General features: G+C 35.2%; 2 protein-coding genes and 2 long non-coding RNA genes across 4 annotated transcripts in view; 2 read left to right on the top strand and 2 right to left on the bottom strand.

Moving 5' to 3' along the window:
- Positions 1 to 132: 132 nt before the first annotated feature.
- Positions 133 to 1,841, bottom strand: LOC142240971 (uncharacterized). The gene is made up of 4 exons (XR_012723444.1): positions 1,520 to 1,841; positions 1,091 to 1,454; positions 695 to 1,026; positions 133 to 630 (listed from the first exon to the last, which is right to left on the bottom strand). It is a non-coding gene; the product is annotated as an uncharacterized LOC142240971 (long non-coding RNA).
- Position 1,842: 1 nt separating this feature from the next.
- LOC142240969 (uncharacterized) lies at positions 1,843 to 3,562 on the top strand. The gene is made up of 4 exons (XR_012723443.1): positions 1,843 to 2,175; positions 2,241 to 2,604; positions 2,669 to 3,000; positions 3,065 to 3,562. It is a non-coding gene; the product is annotated as an uncharacterized LOC142240969 (long non-coding RNA).
- A 429-nt stretch (positions 3,563 to 3,991) lies between these two features.
- On the top strand, positions 3,992 to 11,049 carry LOC142238220 (uncharacterized). The gene is made up of 3 exons (XM_075309805.1): positions 3,992 to 4,239; positions 7,120 to 8,979; positions 10,249 to 11,049. The coding sequence occupies exons 1-3, from the start codon at positions 4,162 to 4,164 to the stop codon at positions 10,396 to 10,398; spliced, it is 2,088 nt and encodes a 695-aa protein (XP_075165920.1). The 5' UTR covers positions 3,992 to 4,161; the 3' UTR covers positions 10,399 to 11,049.
- Positions 11,050 to 13,477: 2,428 nt separating this feature from the next.
- fliI (FLII actin remodeling protein) overlaps positions 13,478 to 18,855 on the bottom strand; it is a 38,993-nt gene continuing 33,615 nt past the window's right edge. The window contains exons 5-6 of the mRNA XM_075312975.1: positions 13,901 to 14,330; positions 13,478 to 13,833 (exon numbers count right to left, since the gene is read on the bottom strand). Coding sequence (XP_075169090.1) covers positions 13,699 to 13,833; positions 13,901 to 14,330 — 565 coding nt within the window. The 3' untranslated portion in view covers positions 13,478 to 13,698. The remainder of the gene's footprint in view (positions 13,834 to 13,900; positions 14,331 to 18,855) is intronic.

The raw sequence follows: 18,855 nt of genomic DNA, 5'->3' as shown, positions 1-18,855 counted from the left end.
GCATCGCTACTCAATAATTTCTCAAACAGTTTTCAATGTGAGAAAAATAAAAAACTAGCATTGTTGCGAATACTTTCAAACCACAATTTGTATGAAAGTCAATCCTAGTTCTAACTGAAAGTCAATACTAAATTTCTAGGGATTTTGTAAATTTTATTATTTTTTCGTTAACAAATATAATAATCTTAAAAATAACATTAATAATATATGAAAATAATAATATTATACCAATCAAAATGTAATTATCTTATTAAACGTATTAATAAATAAAACTATGAATACAACTTTAAATATCTTAAACATTTTTACATGTATAATTCCATTTCCTCCATAATGTTGGTGTCATTAATATGCTGGCAATTTGAAATAATTACTATCGAGGAACTTGCTGGCTTGTGTGTTAGAATAGATTCCAGCAAGAGGAAATCACAAAATATCAAACTGATGACGGGATGTAAATTGATGTAATGCACATTTTCATCCAGAAGTTCTTGATATAGGAATTGTTGCACTTTGTTTTAATTGATTGCACTTTGTAAGTTTTCTGAAAACTTTTCTTTGTTGTTTCCTTCATCGGTTTTTCATCGGCCAACATCTTCCAAGAATATACCATTCAATGATTTTAGTTTTCTGCAAAACAATCGAGTTTTGTGATTTCCATTATGTTTTCATTTCACTTTTTATTTTGACTTACCAATTTGTATTTCTTCCAACTGACCACGTACTTCGTGATTTCCTCAAGAACGTTGGTGTTACAAAATTGTTGTTATTAAAATACTGGCAATTTTCAGGAACTTGATGACCAGATAATTGGAATAAATTTCCAGCAATTTCAATTCACAAAATAACAAATTAAACCGATGATGCACATTTTCATCCAGAAGTTCTTGATATAGGAATTGTTGCACTTTGTTTTAGTTGGTTGCACTTTGTAAGTTTTCTGAAAACTTTTCTTTGTTGTTTCCTTCATCGGTTTTTCATCGGCCAACATCTTCCAAGAATATACCATTCAATGATTTTAGTTTTCTGCAAAACAATCGAGTTTTGTGATTTCCATTATGTTTTCATTTCACTTTTTATTTTGACTTACCAATTTGTATTTCTTCCAACTGACCAGGTACTTCGTGATTTCCTCAAGAACGTTGGTATTACAAAATTGTTGTTATTAAAATACTGGCAATTTTCAGGAACTTGATGGCCAGATAATTGGAATAAATTTCCAGCAATTTCAATTCACAAAATAACAAATTAAACCGATGATGCGATATAAATTAAACTATCGATGTGATGCGAATTATCATCCAGTAGTTGTTGATATGGAAAAGCATAAATACCAAGTTTTTTTGGTTGCACTTTGATTTATGGAAACTTTCTCTTCTCGATAAGCCACTACCATTTTTCATCGGCCAGCCTCTTAATGTGTCCAAGAATCAGCATCCAAATATTTTAGTTGTCTGAAAAGAGATTTGAGTTTAGTGACTTCCTTAAAGTTTTCATTTCGTGTTTTAGTTTTACTTACCAATTATTATAAGCAATTTCAATTGATTATTAAAAAATTTCCTCATTTTTGTATTTCTTCCACGAACTTTGTTGTCCAAAGTAGTATTGAAAACCATGTGGTTTTTTCGTTGCATTTCAGGGTAGTGTTTTGTCAAAGTTTTCTCCAATTATCTTCAACACATTTTCAAAGTTTTCGTCAACATTTTGCCAAATTGGTTGTAATTCGCAAACAATTTGAAGATGAATTGAAGATGAGCTTTTTCAAGTCAAGTTGAATTTATGTTGAAAATGATATTTACCCTCAAACTGAAGAGGTGTTGCATTTGAAAAACGCTCATCCTCCCAATAAACACAGGATGAGCGTTTTTCAAATGCAACACCTCTTCAGTTTGAGGGTAAATATCATTTTCAACATAAATTCAACTTGACTTGAAAAAGCTCATCTTCAATTCATCTTCAAATTGTTTGCGAATTACAACCAATTTGGCAAAATGTTGACGAAAACTTTGAAAATGTGTTGAAGATAATTGGAGAAAACTTTGACAAAACACTACCCTGAAATGCAACGAAAAAACCACATGGTTTTCAATACTACTTTGGACAACAAAGTTCGTGGAAGAAATACAAAAATGAGGAAATTTTTTAATAATCAATTGAAATTGCTTATAATAATTGGTAAGTAAAACTAAAACACGAAATGAAAACTTTAAGGAAGTCACTAAACTCAAATCTCTTTTCAGACAACTAAAATATTTGGATGCTGATTCTTGGACACATTAAGAGGCTGGCCGATGAAAAATGGTAGTGGCTTATCGAGAAGAGAAAGTTTCCATAAATCAAAGTGCAACCAAAAAAACTTGGTATTTATGCTTTTCCATATCAACAACTACTGGATGATAATTCGCATCACATCGATAGTTTAATTTATATCGCATCATCGGTTTAATTTGTTATTTTGTGAATTGAAATTGCTGGAAATTTATTCCAATTATCTGGCCATCAAGTTCCTGAAAATTGCCAGTATTTTAATAACAACAATTTTGTAATACCAACGTTCTTGAGGAAATCACGAAGTACCTGGTCAGTTGGAAGAAATACAAATTGGTAAGTCAAAATAAAAAGTGAAATGAAAACATAATGGAAATCACAAAACTCGATTGTTTTGCAGAAAACTAAAATCATTGAATGGTATATTCTTGGAAGATGTTGGCCGATGAAAAACCGATGAAGGAAACAACAAAGAAAAGTTTTCAGAAAACTTACAAAGTGCAACCAACTAAAACAAAGTGCAACAATTCCTATATCAAGAACTTCTGGATGAAAATGTGCATCATCGGTTTAATTTGTTATTTTGTGAATTGAAATTGCTGGAAATTTATTCCAATTATCTGGTCATCAAGTTCCTGAAAATTGCCAGTATTTTAATAACAACAATTTTGTAACACCAACGTTCTTGAGGAAATCACGAAGTACGTGGTCAGTTGGAAGAAATACAAATTGGTAAGTCAAAATAAAAAGTGAAATGAAAACATAATGGAAATCACAAAACTCGATTGTTTTGCAGAAAACTAAAATCATTGAATGGTATATTCTTGGAAGATGTTGGCCGATGAAAAACCGATGAAGGAAACAACAAAGAAAAGTTTTCAGAAAACTTACAAAGTGCAATCAATTAAAACAAAGTGCAACAATTCCTATATCAAGAACTTCTGGATGAAAATGTGCATTACATCAATTTACATCCCGTCATCAGTTTGATATTTTGTGATTTCCTCTTGCTGGAATCTATTCTAACACACAAGCCAGCAAGTTCCTCGATAGTAATTATTTCAAATTGCCAGCATATTAATGACACCAACATTATGGAGGAAATGGAATTATACATGTAAAAATGTTTAAGATATTTAAAGTTGTATTCATAGTTTTATTTATTAATACGTTTAATAAGATAATTACATTTTGATTGGTATAATATTATTATTTTCATATATTATTAATGTTATTTTTAAGATTATTATATTTGTTAACGAAAAAATAATAAAATTTACAAAATCCCTAGAAATTTAGTATTGACTTTCAGTTAGAACTAGGATTGACTTTCATACAAATTGTGGTTTGAAAGTATTCGCAACAATGCTAGTTTTTTATTTTTCTCACATTGAAAACTGTTTGAGAAATTATTGAGTAGCGATGCATTTCAATTTGAGGATTACAATTGAGAAATTATTGCTATTGTGTTGAATTTTACTGTTGAGGGTAATGTCTGTTTTTTGTTGAGAACGCGATTTTCTCAACAATTTCTCAACTTGAATATTACCCTAATCCTTTGAAAAAATGTTTGAAAAATTATTGAATTTTAGTATTTTTCAAACGTTTGTGTTTATTGGGCTGTGTTTATTGGGGAACTTTGAAATGCTGGCAGGGTACTCACGAAAATCATATGTAATCGATTTGTCTAAAAATTCGATATCACTTGTCCTACAAATTTATCGGAAACAAACGGGAGAAGATCAGCTGACTGCAATGTTTCCTTATTTAGTAATAATAAAATAGTAACAAAATAACAACACAGCAATAAGTGCGGAATATTAAAAGCAAAGTTGATTGTATTGAAGAAATATAAAAAGAGCTCATTCTTTGGGAACGGCGGAAACAGCATTTATGGAGTCACTAGACGATGAAATTATGGAATATGATGACTTTGATTGTATACCGAACTACTCCAATTTGCCAATGGAGGTATGAACAAAGAACTCGTTATTTAAAACAAGTCTTTCACTTGAAATGTATTTAATATATTCACGTGATAATGACGTATTTATGATTGATGGTGTATAATTGGTGAAAAGAATTCTGAAGTACTACACTATATCTTCACATTTAAATATGGCTGTCCTTGGAAAAAAACTTAAAATTTTCCTGACACTATTGTGTTCACTATGGGTTTCTTGGTATAGGTAGGTACTAAGTTCGAGTTTGGCTGTTAAAACTAAAAATAAATTTGCAAAAACGGAATAAAATTAAATTTGTTGTTGCAAATTGCATTGGGAAGATGTGGAATGGCCAAATGCAACAATTGACAATGTTTCTTTTCGGTAAAATGATTTATTAAAGAAAAGTAGGAATTGTGGCGGCTGCACTTGCCTATCTTAATTGGGCTAAAACTACCCTCGTCTGCCGTGGGAGGTCTCTTTCCTCCGGTGCTATGGGCGGTGGACGGACTCCGAGAACAGGATTAACCTTGTAGCTGCTCACCGCTTCAGCTACAGTATCGTTATGAATCCTGTTCAAACCTGCCTGGTACTCTGCTTGATCTAGAGGCTCTCTTTTGTAACGCTGGATCTCGTGATGTATATCAACCCTTACGTTCCTGGGTGGTGGTTGTGTATCCATGAGGTGGTGGTTTGGATGATTACTGCGATAACAACCCATGAGATACTGCTTTGACAACATATAATTGTGTCTTCGCACAGGGATGATATTTGTCTCCACATAAAGGTGATCCAGGGCTGTGCTGCGGAGACACCAAGTCGCAGTTCTAAGGGCAGCGTTCTGGCAGGTCTGTATGTTATTCCACTGCGTGTCACTGGTCTGCGGTGTCCACACTGGAGCTGCATAGTTTACCACTGAGCGGCCAATTGCCTTATAATTAGTTAACAAGGTTTCTTTGTCCGCACCCCAAGTACTGCCGGCAAGTGACTTGAGGACCTTGTTTCTACCGCGGATCATATTACATATTGCAGTGGCATGGGCAGATGACCTGAAAAGGCTGTCGAATGTTACCCTGAGTATCTTGGGGTGGTTTACTGTCGGAATTATTTCGCCATCGGCTCTAACATTCAACTGCCTACGCATTTCCGCCGTCCATGTAGTAAACAGTGTGGCTGAGGATTTGGTGGCAGATATCCTCAGATTTCTAGCAGTGAAATAACTGGTATGATCAGCAATGTAGACGTTTAAGATCAGGCAAGTGCAGCCGCCTCAATTCCCACTTATCAGTTGTTGTTGTAGCTCTTTGGAGTTGGTATTTTCGAGTTTTTCGGGAAATAAGCATACTCCAAATGGGGGTTTGCATTCTTTGGACAGGGTTGAAAACCCTGTGTCCGCCCCGGGCCGTAGACCCGACTGCAACGAGGGCGGCCAACTTATCAGTGATTGATAGCAGCGTAGCTGACGTATGTCCGATTTGCAACCAAGGGCCACACGACACGCGTCATCTATTCTCTGGCCCTGCTAAACCAACCCGACTTACCACCACATCACTCTGGACGCACCCCACCTTAGTCGCAGAGTTCCGCGATCTGGCCACAAGCTGAAATACCAGAGCATATAACATAAAAATGGATGAAATCACAATAAACTGTTACAACAACAACAATATTAAAGAAAAGTAACAATGATTGGATATTTTAGCGCGATAATGCGAATTTAATACCGGCTTGATCACAGATTTCGAAACTTATTCTTCTTACTAGTATTTATTAGAATAACTCGTTTTACTATTAAAAAGATAGGCGCATAATTCACATATATAAATTTATCTTGATTTTGCCGATAATTGATATATTTAATTTCGCCATATATGAGGAAGTTTGATTGGCAAATAAACAAAAGTCTGGACCGATAGTTTACAAATTAAATTAAAATACAACACAAAGAAATTAGATCGTTCTGAGGGAGAGGGAATAGGCTAATTACCACTTATCGGACACCACATTCTTGAGATGCAGGGTGAACAAACAATGTCAACTATTGCAATACAGTCATATAGCTTCATTCAGATGATTCTATCCAAGACCCACAACAAAGCACCAAAGATTTCTGTCTGGCTCAATTTGTGTTATTTCAGATCAATAAATGCATTTGCCAAAGTGCCCAAATGTAGCGACGGTCGTCACCAGCTTTATATCTTGACAATTGATTTGTGATTTTTTCACAAGCAGCAGTTTCTTGCACAAATACTGCAGATAAGACGCCTGCCTGAAAATTTTAAAGACAAATTTGTATGCGTTGAAGAGTTATGTGTAGTCAAAAACAATTTTCCATTGTCATTTCTAGAACGAGGTTACCAGATTAAAAAGTACATATATGTTCAGCAAACCCTAGGAGACGGGTTATGCAATTTTAATATAATACAACGCGTTACGAGTACATCATCCACATATAGTATTAGATTAAGTACGTTCACGACGTTCTCTTATTCTCTATGTTAAAATAAAGACACTACATGATTCTTTTTCATAGACAAGTCCAGAATAGCCTAGCACATATTCCCAGTGTCATCACGATTGAAGATATTATGTAAATGTTGTAGAATATAATAAAATCCACAAATCTTGAATGACAATCGATTAATTCTTCCTATATTTGTTCATATCGTCTTTATCTTCAAATAAATTTTGCCTGTCCTCATCAGATATTGTACGACTTTTATTAGATTCAACTTATGAGGTTTTGCTTAATGATTCTTCTACTTCAACATCCAAATTTTTGAATTCGTACACATATTCTCAAATTGTACGGACTTTTATTTTGTACAATTATAGCAAATTGCACTTGAAATCCTTAAGAGCCCGAATTATCGAATTAGTTGAATAAATTCACATTTTTTAATTTCAGATAATTTTACATATCTTTGGGTTTTTACATCACTCCGATCTCCAGGCAGCGGGAGCTACATGTGTACGTTGGCGTGAAGCCCTCTTTATTGGCGAATTCAACCGCAACACTCAGGTTCATTTTGCCAAAGTGTGCTTATCGGATCGCCTAGCCCCTGCCAAATACTTCTTGAAATGCCATAGACCCTACCACTCATTTTGTTTAGAGGAAGTGACATTCGGCCAAGCTCAGGAACTTTTGGAACAAATTGGCAAAACAGCTGTTTGTATTACGTTTAACAATGCTGACATCGGGGACAAGCAATTTTGTGCTTTCATGCGCCTTCTTATAAAATTGGAAAGTTTGACTATAACTCGATGTTCTCCGCTGTTTATGTCAGGATCATTTCTCGACGGCAATGGAGACATGGATGGAGCTTTGGCTAATGTGCGACGCCTTTCTTTAAAATATAACCAGTATTTATCCGATGCTATATTACTTCGATTAACTTCCCTAATAAAATGCATAGAAGCTCTTGATATGTCCGGTTGCCATATTGCCTATCATAATGCCATTCACAGACGTTTTTATCCCAATGATAGTGAATCAAATCATCCCAGTGAGTCCATTTTGACATTTAAGTTCATAGCTAAAATAGCAATCTCTCATAGAAAATATCTTAAGGAGTTGAACCTAAGTCACACAATGATTAGCGGTCCAGCTTTACAAACTCTTGCACCTACCGACGGTGTTGATAGTGGTTTAAGTCTACAAACTCTGCATTTAGCTGGTTGTCTACAGTTGAATACGAGTGGCGTTAAACTTTTTCTGCAAACCCAGTGTTATTTGCGTAGGCTAGATCTGGCCGATACCTTTTGTGTCAATGACGATTGCATTGAATGTATTGTGAATTCGTTACCACTACTACAAGATCTCGATATAGCTGGCTGTAGCGGAATTACAAATGTCGGTGCTTCGCTTTTGGGGAAACTAAAATATTTACAAAGTTTGAATATATCTAGGTGCGATGGCATTAATAAAGACGGGTTCACGCAAGGAATAGCTTCAGCACCAAATATGGTTTTAAAAAAGCTCTATATGTCGAATCTTATAGTTTGTGAGGAATGTATTCAATGTATAGCCCGAAATTGTACAGAGTTGCGGGTGTTAAATGTGGGGCATTGTGTAAATGGTGTTACCGACGATTCTGTTCAGTGTATAATTGAACATCTACGCTGGCTAAGAGAACTTTGCTTGGAAGATTGTTTTCGGCTTACTGATGCTGCTCTCACAGGAATAAATATATCAAAGTTGGAGCTGGGAGGATCCGCCTGCTCAACTTCCGGCTCTCTTGAAAACTTCAATCCAACGGCTCCTTCTTCTATGCTTGAGCGAGAGGCAATGCGTTCTAGTTCTCCGCAATTTATGAAGATATCATTACGTAGTAAAGCCGAGGATGACATTGTCCGTGACGCAAACCGCAAACGAGCTCTTTTTGCTGCATACGAACTTAACCTTGTCGATGAAGCGTCTGTCGATGGTTTCAGCATACAACAGCTCAAGGGATTACGATCACTAAATCTAAAAGGATGCAACAAAATCACTGATGTGTCCCTAAAGTATGGCCTTAAGTTTATCGAACTGCAAAAGCTCTACCTTTCTTATTGTCAACAAATATCATCAGTCGGCATGGAAGCCCTTGTATTAAACTGCCCCTCTATTGAAGTTTTGGATTTGTCGGACTGCTACAACATCAATGATAAAAGTATACAGCTAGTCACTGCCAAATTGAGTCGTTTGAGGTGTCTGCATCTCAGTGGTTGCTCTCAACTCACAGAACACAGTTTGGATGCGATCATAGTAAATTGCAAGCGCTTGCAAGTAAGTATAACCTAATCTAATTATGTTTAACTCAGCCGATATTGTTGTGTGACATAGGCAAAGTTTTTTTGTGACGGACCTAGCGCTTACTTTTCCGCCTCTTTCGACCACGGGTAACATCCTCATTATGTAGCATTAGCATACCGGATCGTTGCGAGATTTAGGCAGAAGTAGGCGGATTTCAAATTAACAGTAGCTGTTACTTTAAATCAGCTTTCGGCAGATTGTAACTGTTGCACTACTAAATTAAAAATTCACTAGAGTTAATCCCTGAAGGCCACTCATGATTCAAAACTAGATGCTTACGAAGTACTCTCCTGTAAAATATTCAATTTGACCAATTGACCAAGCACCCCCATGGGTGATGTCGTAAATAAATGCTATATAAACTGTAACTCCTGAAACATAGATCAGATGGAACGAAAGCTGCCATGGCAACATAATAAATCGTACATTGCATAAATTTGTTGCGTAGGTTAGGTTAAAGTGGCAGCCCGATTAATTTTCAGGCTCACTTAGACTATTCAGTCCATTATGATACCACATTTAACTAAAAGTACCTATTACATATGGGCACTTCTAGTCTTAACCACTGAACCTTCTCTATTATTTACTTTTGTGGAACCAACCAGATTGCTCCAAAAACATTAACAAACTGCTTAAGTTAACGTTTTCCAGGTCAGCCAGTAATCTAAAGCTATATGCTCCTAAAATTCGCTTACGCCTTACACAAAAAGCAGGACACTCACACAAGAGGTGTTTAATTGATTCCTTTTCCTCCACATCATGACAGCTTATACAATAGTCATTATACTTCACACCTATAGTTTTTGCAAATTCGCCTATCAGGCAGCGACCCGTTATAGCAGATATCAGGAGTGCTATCTGACGCCTTGAGAACACTAGCATATCTAGTGTGCGGTTTAAGTTTAAATGGGGCCATTTTCCCATCGAGTATTGGCCATCATAACAGCCTTCTCATTTGTTGCGGAAATTTTTTTATAAATAAAGGCCGGTATTAAGTTCGCGTTATTAATAAAACTTGTAAAAAAAGTAATAATTTTATTCTGCTTTTACAGATTTATATTCGAGTTTAATGGCTAACCTAGAACTTAAGGGTATAAATTAATCTTCCCTAAATTATAGAGAGCCGTCACACTTGAATCTGTAACTGTGTTGACACATTAATTTCATTTATCCTAACGCAAAAAGCGATTTTGAAACACAGAATCTCAACGGATTTTTTTAATCTCCTATTTTCTTTTTCAGACACTCTCAGTACATCGCTGCCGTCGTATGTATGGTGATATAGAAGACCGTTTGGCCGTTGTAACAACATTACGCAATTTAAATATGGATACTGCTGGCAGTTTCGATAATGCAGAAATCTTTCGTTTGAAGAAAAGACTTGATTACTGATATTTTGCAGCTATTTTTGTTGTTTTTATACTATATTATTTTCAATTACATAACCTACACTAACATTAATTTGTAAAACGGACAGTCGATTGACGAGTTCAAAATCAATCTTCCAAAGTTCTTTTGTACAATGTGAACCGGCTATTTTAAAAATCATTGATTTTCACTAGAAATAAGAGGTCAATTAATTCAGCGTAAGCTTGGAATTAACCCCTTCTAGAAAAATTATAATCCTTCCAAAATTGTAGAATAGCATAAGCATAAAAATGTAACAAAATCATGTCAAAGAGCATTCCACATTAAAACACTTGCTCGCTTTGTCCCTTTGTCGAATTCGAACAATATGGCTTTTTATACTTTTGAAAGTTCGTTTCGTTTGTATGACTAACGTTTATTTATCAAAAATGAAACATTTCAAGGTTTATTCTAATTAAAAAAAACCAACGTTTATAACATACCTTTTTACTGACGATATGTTATAACTTCGATGTGACATTTGACATAAATGTCTCTGACGGTTATAACAAGTACAAAAAATGCGACGAATGGATTTCGGCGCGAAATTTAAATTACTCTTACTATTGTTTGCCCAATTCTATAGGATCTAACAAAAGCAAAAATAAAATGTTTTCGAAATATTCTAAACTGAAATATTGTCTACGTAAATACTGGCATAGTGAAATTTCTAATTTTTTTTAATCGGAGATGTGCCTTATTTAGCCACCCAACCGAAGTCTTAGACATTCGTCATCACAATACAAGAAAAAATTTTACAATAACAAAAACTATTCCAACTTCTAGTGTTGCTGCTGTAAAACCTATCTCCCTAAAACTCCGACTTAGGGTACAATTATTGATGGCAATGTCATGGCTGAGATTATCGTCAAAAGTAACCCGTTCTTTGGGAAGAAGCCGATTTATCTCAAATATTTTTCTAGCGTCATCGAATACAATTGACTGCTACTAATCGACATTTCGTCAGGAAAAATCATAATCTACATTTTATCTTTAAAATCGTCTGACATTTGACACTTTAAAACATTGGCTTAAATCGATTATTCAGCACTGGCCAACACCAAAAAATTTTTAACGTAATATTCCAAGGCGACTTTTCTTGTCCTTGAATTTTTTTTAAATAGTGGATAGTCTACCGTTTGACATATTTTGGATCTGACGGTTTCCTTCCCAGACGATGATTTATAGAGAGCAATAATGTTTTGAGAGTAATTTGTCACAAAAAGTATCCCTATTACATGATCCGCAAGCATATTGATTATGATATATTCCCGCAAGGATTTAGAGGAATATGTTTAAATTGCATTAAAACCTTAATGTTTTTACAAAAAGGAGCATCTGATGGAAACAATAGGATATCACGAGATCTTTAATGGTTATAAGATTTAGCCACGAGTTTCAATAACTTATCCTATTGCTTAAGATGTGCACTACATGCTATTAATTACATATTATATCCGAAATCTTTCTAATTTTTGTAAAACTGTTAATAGTGTTTTTTCTGCACCTATAGTTCTTTTGGGTACAGATATTACAATTAGAAATTAACATTATATCTGTGATTAAAATATAACAAACATAGTATATTACGAATGTGTTTACGATAAGTTAGGTACCAAATACAATATTTCATACATACAATATAATTTATTTTCGAAACCTAATTAAACTAAAAATGTAACGCTCAAAACATTAGAATTAATTGTTATCTACATACATAATTCTTAACACATTACTTATTTATATAATACATATGTATGTATATATTACATAGTCCACAAATATCCTTATTGAGTGTTAATGGTGTGTTTTAATAAAATATGTTCTCTTTAAAACAAAGGTTTTAAATTACTTCGTAATTGCGAATGAGATCCCTTGACGATGACGTAGTGATCCACTTTTATCGCCAGTCAGCAACCGCTTCAAAAATTATAAACACTGTTTTGTGCCATATTTAGCTCTTGGTCATATTGATCGATCGAAGCAATGCGTAAATGTCGTCGGATTCGACAGTCACATAAATCACGTGTAATGGCTAAAACATCAAGATCTGCATTTCGTTTTGTCCACACTGTGGTTGTCCAATCTGGTAGATACCAATCTAACAGACTTATATTTGAACCATTTTGCAAGCGCAAAATAATGACTAAAAATATGCCTACACAGATTCGCCGAAGACAACCGCAGTACCATTGCCCGTACTGCGGTTGTCTTCGTCTAAAATATGAAATTTATAAAAAACTCAAAATTGTCATTCTGTTTTTGTAATTATATTTGTGATTTCCATTGCTAAACGTGAAAGTAATATAATTATTACCATAATCAATTTCTACATAGTAATGGTTTAGTCTCAGCTGGCAAAAACCACAGCCAACCTTTTTCATTACAGCTATAATACAGTGCGATATATTGTGAAGCCGTTCCATTTTTAGAGGCTGGAATACAATTTCGTTTTATCGCGTAAAAACAGTATTTTACTTTGGATCTTTCCCTTTAGGTGGGTACTAAGTTCGAGTTTAGCCGCTAAAATCAAAACTAAATCTGCAAAAACAGAATAAAATTATATCTTCTTGCTGAAAAATGGGGAATGATCCAATGCAAAAATTAAAAATATTTGTTTTCGGTGAAATAAATTATTAAAGAAAAGTAACCGTGAAAAAATGGTCAATTTAGCGCGATAATGCCAACTTAATACTGGCCTTTTGCCAAAAAAGAATGTATCATTTTACGTTTGGTTTTTGCAGTTAAATACGAACTTAGTTCCCATCTTAATGCGAGAACACCTGTTGGAAGAAGCTGATGTGATAATACTTGAGATTCAGGCTTCAATACTACCGATTATCCGGAATTAGATTAACATCTGTTGTTCTCCACTAGACACGCTATTGGTTAGTTTCATTGATAGCTTTTTTGCATAGCGTTCAAGCTCCTCTCTTTACATAAACTGCGACTAATGCACATTAAAAATGCGCGTTGCCAACGCCAGTTTGTCCATTTTCCACTTCTTCTTTTTTAATACCCGAATACTTTTTCCTGGAACCCCAGTAAATAAAAAACATTTACCCTCTTTTTATTTTTATTCTTTTTATTTTTAATAAATATATTCTGTTAAAAATGGCATTACAACAATAGCAATATATTGTTAAATATGTGACGTTTAATATAAATACTCGGATAAACAACTAAGTTTTATTAAAAAATAATTATGGGTAATTGGGGGGAATTGTTAAGAAAATGGTTTATTCAAAGTACTATAACCAACATACATAAATGGCCTTATTCCCATTATTCTGGGGGTGACTTGTGAACACCCCAACCATGGAAGCACTTTGTAAATCTTTTGGACTCCTTATTCTTAAGTGTTAAAAATAGTTTTCGTGGACGCTCTGGTTGTTTTATTCGCATGTGCTGTATATAAACCTATGGATCACAGAACATATACATAAGAAAATAATGTTAAGAAAGCAGAAAAAATGAGGGTACATACCTGTGCAGATTTGTAAGCCAACTTTATTTCCACTTCGCTGCAACGCGATCCCAACCACAAAAACACTTGCTCTCCATTATCTAGAATCATGATATCGTCATCGGCCAAATCGTCTTGACAAAAATCCGTACACTTTTCCGCTACAGTGAAATAGCCTTTTTCATTTGAGCATCTGAATAGGCGTGTGTAGTTCATGTATTCTGCATTCGTATCGTAGGGTTTGCGTCCTCCCAAAGCAACCCAAAAGAAGTTTTCAGGTTCTTCGCCCTCGTTCAAAATTTGCAAGCTAACCCATGGGCTGCTGAACATTTCTTCTGCAATTTCTTGTATCAATTTAGCCTCCTCTGGGCAACTCTTTGATCCCAGCCAAACATATACTATGCCCGATTGTGACTCATCTCCAGTTTCAAATGGCACATACAAAATGTAACTAAGAAAAGAGGATATTAATAATTGGATTTAAAATTAAAATTAGAAATCAAATGGATAATAGTCATTCGAAAATTATTTATAAAGTTGGATTAATGCCAGATGTATCTAAAGGTTAATAATTTAGAGCAATCCATTTCAAATTAAAAAAAAAAAATATCAAAGAATTAAGAACTGATCATTGTGTCAAGTGACCCTATGACCAATACCATTTTATGCAACCGTGGTGAGTCTACGCATATGTGCAGCCATGTAATTTTTGAATAAAGGTGAGTATTAAGTTCGAGTTTAGCCGCTAAAATCACTAAAGTGAAAATTAATCAGTAAGAAAAATGCATGACATTATACGTATTTGTGCAAATTTTATTATAACTTGATGGGGAAAAGCCCAAAGCAAATGTTCACAAAGTTTGTATTCCTTAAAATGGATTATTAAAGAAAAGTAATCGTGAAAATATGACGTTTTTAAGGTGGGTATTAAGTTCGAGTTTAGCCGCTAAAAACATCGATCAATGGAAATGCTGATGAGTGATCGATAAATTATAATAGGGCTTTTCATCCCATCCCATCCCCCGTGGAGCGCTCCACTTCACCATCAACCAGATCCAGAACTTCCAACTTGGTAACAGGACGCTGAAGTAACCCACTCGCCGTTTTCACATCCGCCCGTCTTGCCACGCCATCAGCGCCTATATCCCTTTCCGACCGTGTACGCACAATTGTGCGGGTTTAAGTCTCTATAATTTTTTTAATATATGGCGTACTGCGATAAGAGCGGCAAAAAAATAATTGTATATGCTCTCTCTTTGTCCAAAAATGTGAAGAACTGTTATAAATATTTGTTTTTCATATTAATTTTGTAGTTTCAGCAGTGTACTTTGCGCATTTGTAAAAATGAGTGGAAGAGGTAAGTTTGCAAATAAATTAAAATTATTTAAATTGTGGAATATTTCATCAATCAAGTGTTTTCAATAAGAAAACATATTAAATATTGTATGCAAACAGTAGTATCTTCTTGATTATTTTTTGTTTTTGATATTTTTACGTCCGGCCTTTTATCGGAATTTACCGGACTGCAACAATTGAACGTATCCTGAAAAAACAGGATACAAGATCAAACTGAACAAACTTAATAATTTAAAATGTTCTATGTACACATAAATAACAGAATTCAAAAATTTAGGAAAATCTATCACGTGGATCGGCTATAGGTCGGAAAGGGATATAAACCTTTGCCACTATGCCACGACAGCATCTACTCCTATGTAAGTTTGGGTCACACTCAAATACAACATCGTTTTCTTTAATAGATGTAGCCCTTTCGCACTACTTCACCCTTCTTGTAAGTGTAGGTAGGTACTCCAACACCCATCGCTTCCAAAAGCGATCGCGAAGATATTTCAAAATGCGCCATTGTTTTCGAAGAGCAAACAACTTTTCATCTGGTTCATCGATCGTTGGAGTTTGTGCCACATTGCCATAGCCTATTAACAAATGATTTGGAGTCAAAGGCTCTCCATTGTCGACTGCCACAGGCAAATGTGTGAGAGGACGACAGCTAATGATGTTCTCTGCTTCAACAATAACGATTGTAAGATGTGTTCCTTTGGTGAAGTAACTTTTAAAGTGATTCGTAGCACTGCGTAAAGAAACGCATTGAACCATGCGCTCCCACACACCGCCGATAGCTCATCCTGTATCCGACCAACTTCAAACACTTCGCCAAACCGTTTTGCCTCCTCGTTTGCTCCCAAAATTCTTTCCGTTCACCCAGAAAAAGGGGCTCTAATGCCAACTGAACTTTATTTTAGTTCATGAAGATTAGTTGATTTTAGTCAAATTTTGCACAATATGAGTAAATGTTCCTTATTTGAATAATTTTTAGCAAACTTTAATGACGTGAACTAAAAATAAGAAAAAAGTTGTATACAAATATGGTGCACATATTTCCCTAAAATGGCAGAAGTTTGCTTAAATTGAGTTAATAAGTCTCTCAAATGAGTAAATTTTACTAAAATTGTACCTGTCATGAACTTCGTATAACGCTAAAGACATTTTAACAATTTTTAAATCCAATTTTTTTCTTTCAACATATGAAATTTAAACAACAGAAAAAAATAATTATTTTAAAAAAAAATTTCTTCAATTAGACAAAAAATATTAACTTATTTGTAACATGTTGAAATTAGAAAACTTTTTTATTTAAAATTTTCTAAAATAAATCTACATTTTCTTCCGCGGTGGGTTCACTTTTTTGGGTGTTGTATGACCGCATTAGATGAGCCACACCACGCCTATTTATAAAATTTTTCAAGGCAATGATAAAAGAGTCTACTCGAGATGTATGGCACGTACGGACAAACACGTAAAAAGGGCCACCCACCGTGTTTCCGTTCTCCGCCCAATTGTCACTGTAAGTGGGCCGAAATAGTCAGCACCGGTGTTTTGAAATGGCCTATCACAAGGCACTAATCTGTCTTTTGGGAGCTGGCCCATCAGTGGCGCGTTAGGCTCAGCCCTCATTAGTCGGCACAACATACAGCATGAAACAACTCTAAGCACACAACGAACATGAGGCACCTAATATTTTTTACGAATCTCATAAATAATGGCCACATGGTTTTGGTGTTTCATATTGCAATGAAAGAAACGAACAACCAACGTAGTATAAAAGTGTTTTTGAGGCAAAATAATGGGCCACTTTGCACTATATGGTAAATAGCTTGCACCATCAATGCGGCCATATACACGTAGCAACCCACCACCGTCCACATAAGGTGTTAATTGTTTTAAACCGCTGTCTTTAGCAATGACTTTGATTCTTTAATGCAAGCTATTTCTGTTGAAAAACATTCTTGTTGTGCTTGTGCTTTTAAATATTTCTCTGCTTTATCCAATTCGTCTGCTGTCAAGCTATGCTCCTGTGAATTGTCGCTTCTTTTTCGGCAGTTGTTTACAAAGCGAAGTACCCATGCAACACAAAGTGAGAGTTTTGAAAGAGAAGAAAACCGGTTTATATCAATAAGTGAAGATTTTACAACCATAAGGCTAATTTTTGTTTTTATTTCTTCCTCATCACCTTCGTTTAAGCTATCTGGCATCAAATATTGAGGCCAATTATTTTCTTCTTCTTCTTTTAAAAAATCGGGTCCACACAACCACCGAGATTCTGGATATAAATCCACATATGAGTGATATCGGTTGAGGACAAGATTTCGGAAACTCGATGTGCCCGTAGGGCTTGTAGCGCCGGTGTTGACCCAATCCATTTAATTACAGTTTTCGAATCACTCGACAATGTAAATGATTTTGGAGAAATTTTGTGACCACTCAATATGATTTGAAGCAAACGCGTTCCCAGAACAGCCGCTTGTAGCTCAAGGCGCGGTATAGATACAGTTTTCAAAGGGGCACATTTTGTTTTAGAAGTTACAAAACTTAAGTGAGTTTCTCCATTTAACTTGTGTCGCCAGTAAGCAACGGGGCAAAAGCGTACTCGCTGGCATCGACAAAAATGTGGAGGGTAATTTCTGACGGCATTCCCAAAGGAAAATAACATCGATGTATTATAAAATCTGCAACTGCAACAAGTTGTTTTCGCCATAATTCCCAGAAGATAGCCACATCTGGTGGTGTTTGTTCATCCCACTTACAATCGCAACGCCATACTTCCCGAAGAATTAATTTGCCTCCTACAATAAAACAGCCTTAAAATCCTATTGGGTCAAATGTTGACATTATTATGCTTAAAAGTTCACGTTTTGTCGGAATTATTTTCCCAAACATGACTGCATCATCAACTCGGTGAAACTTTGTTTTGAAACGAAAATTGTCGGAGGAACACTCCCAAAAAACGCCTAACGCCTTCTCAGAAATTATATCAAACGACATTTCATTGTTTTCAATACATCTGCCCATTGCTGTTGAAACATTTTCTGAATTTCGAATTGCTTCTTCTTCCGTGTCGAAACTGTCTACATAGTCGTCAATGTAGTGGTGTTTTATAATGGCATCAATCGACCTGGTGTCGCAATGGGTGTTTTCGAGAGCATTCTTCTTCAAAACAAATCTGGCACAACAGGGAGAGCAAGCAGCCCCAAACGTCATAACTATCATTTCGTATTCATCAGGTGTTCTGTTTTGATCGCCGATTCGCCAAAAGAAACGTTGGCTGATACGATCTTCAGGCTGCACAAACACCTGGTGAAACATCTCCCTGATGTCAGCACACACTGCTATTTTACCTCTTCAAAAATTAAAGAGTATGTTAGGCAATAACTCGATGCCTTGAGGTCCCTTAAGAAGGTTTGAATTTAATGATACTCCATCTACTTGCGCGGCAGCATCAAACACTAGTCTAATTTTCCCAGGCTTATTTGGATCGGTGACGGCAAAATGCGGAAGATACCACTTTTTCGGATCCGATTTAAATTTTTCTTCATTAGAAAGTTTTCTCACATATCCTTTTTTAATATAAGAGGCTATAATTTCTTTATAGGCAACAGAGAAATTATTGTCTCTTATCA

Source organism: Haematobia irritans, chromosome 5 (assembly GCF_050003625.1).
Source record: "Haematobia irritans isolate KBUSLIRL chromosome 5, ASM5000362v1, whole genome shotgun sequence".
Lineage (NCBI taxonomy): Eukaryota > Metazoa > Arthropoda > Insecta > Diptera > Muscidae > Haematobia > Haematobia irritans.
This window is presented reverse-complemented; position numbering and strand designations above follow the sequence as displayed.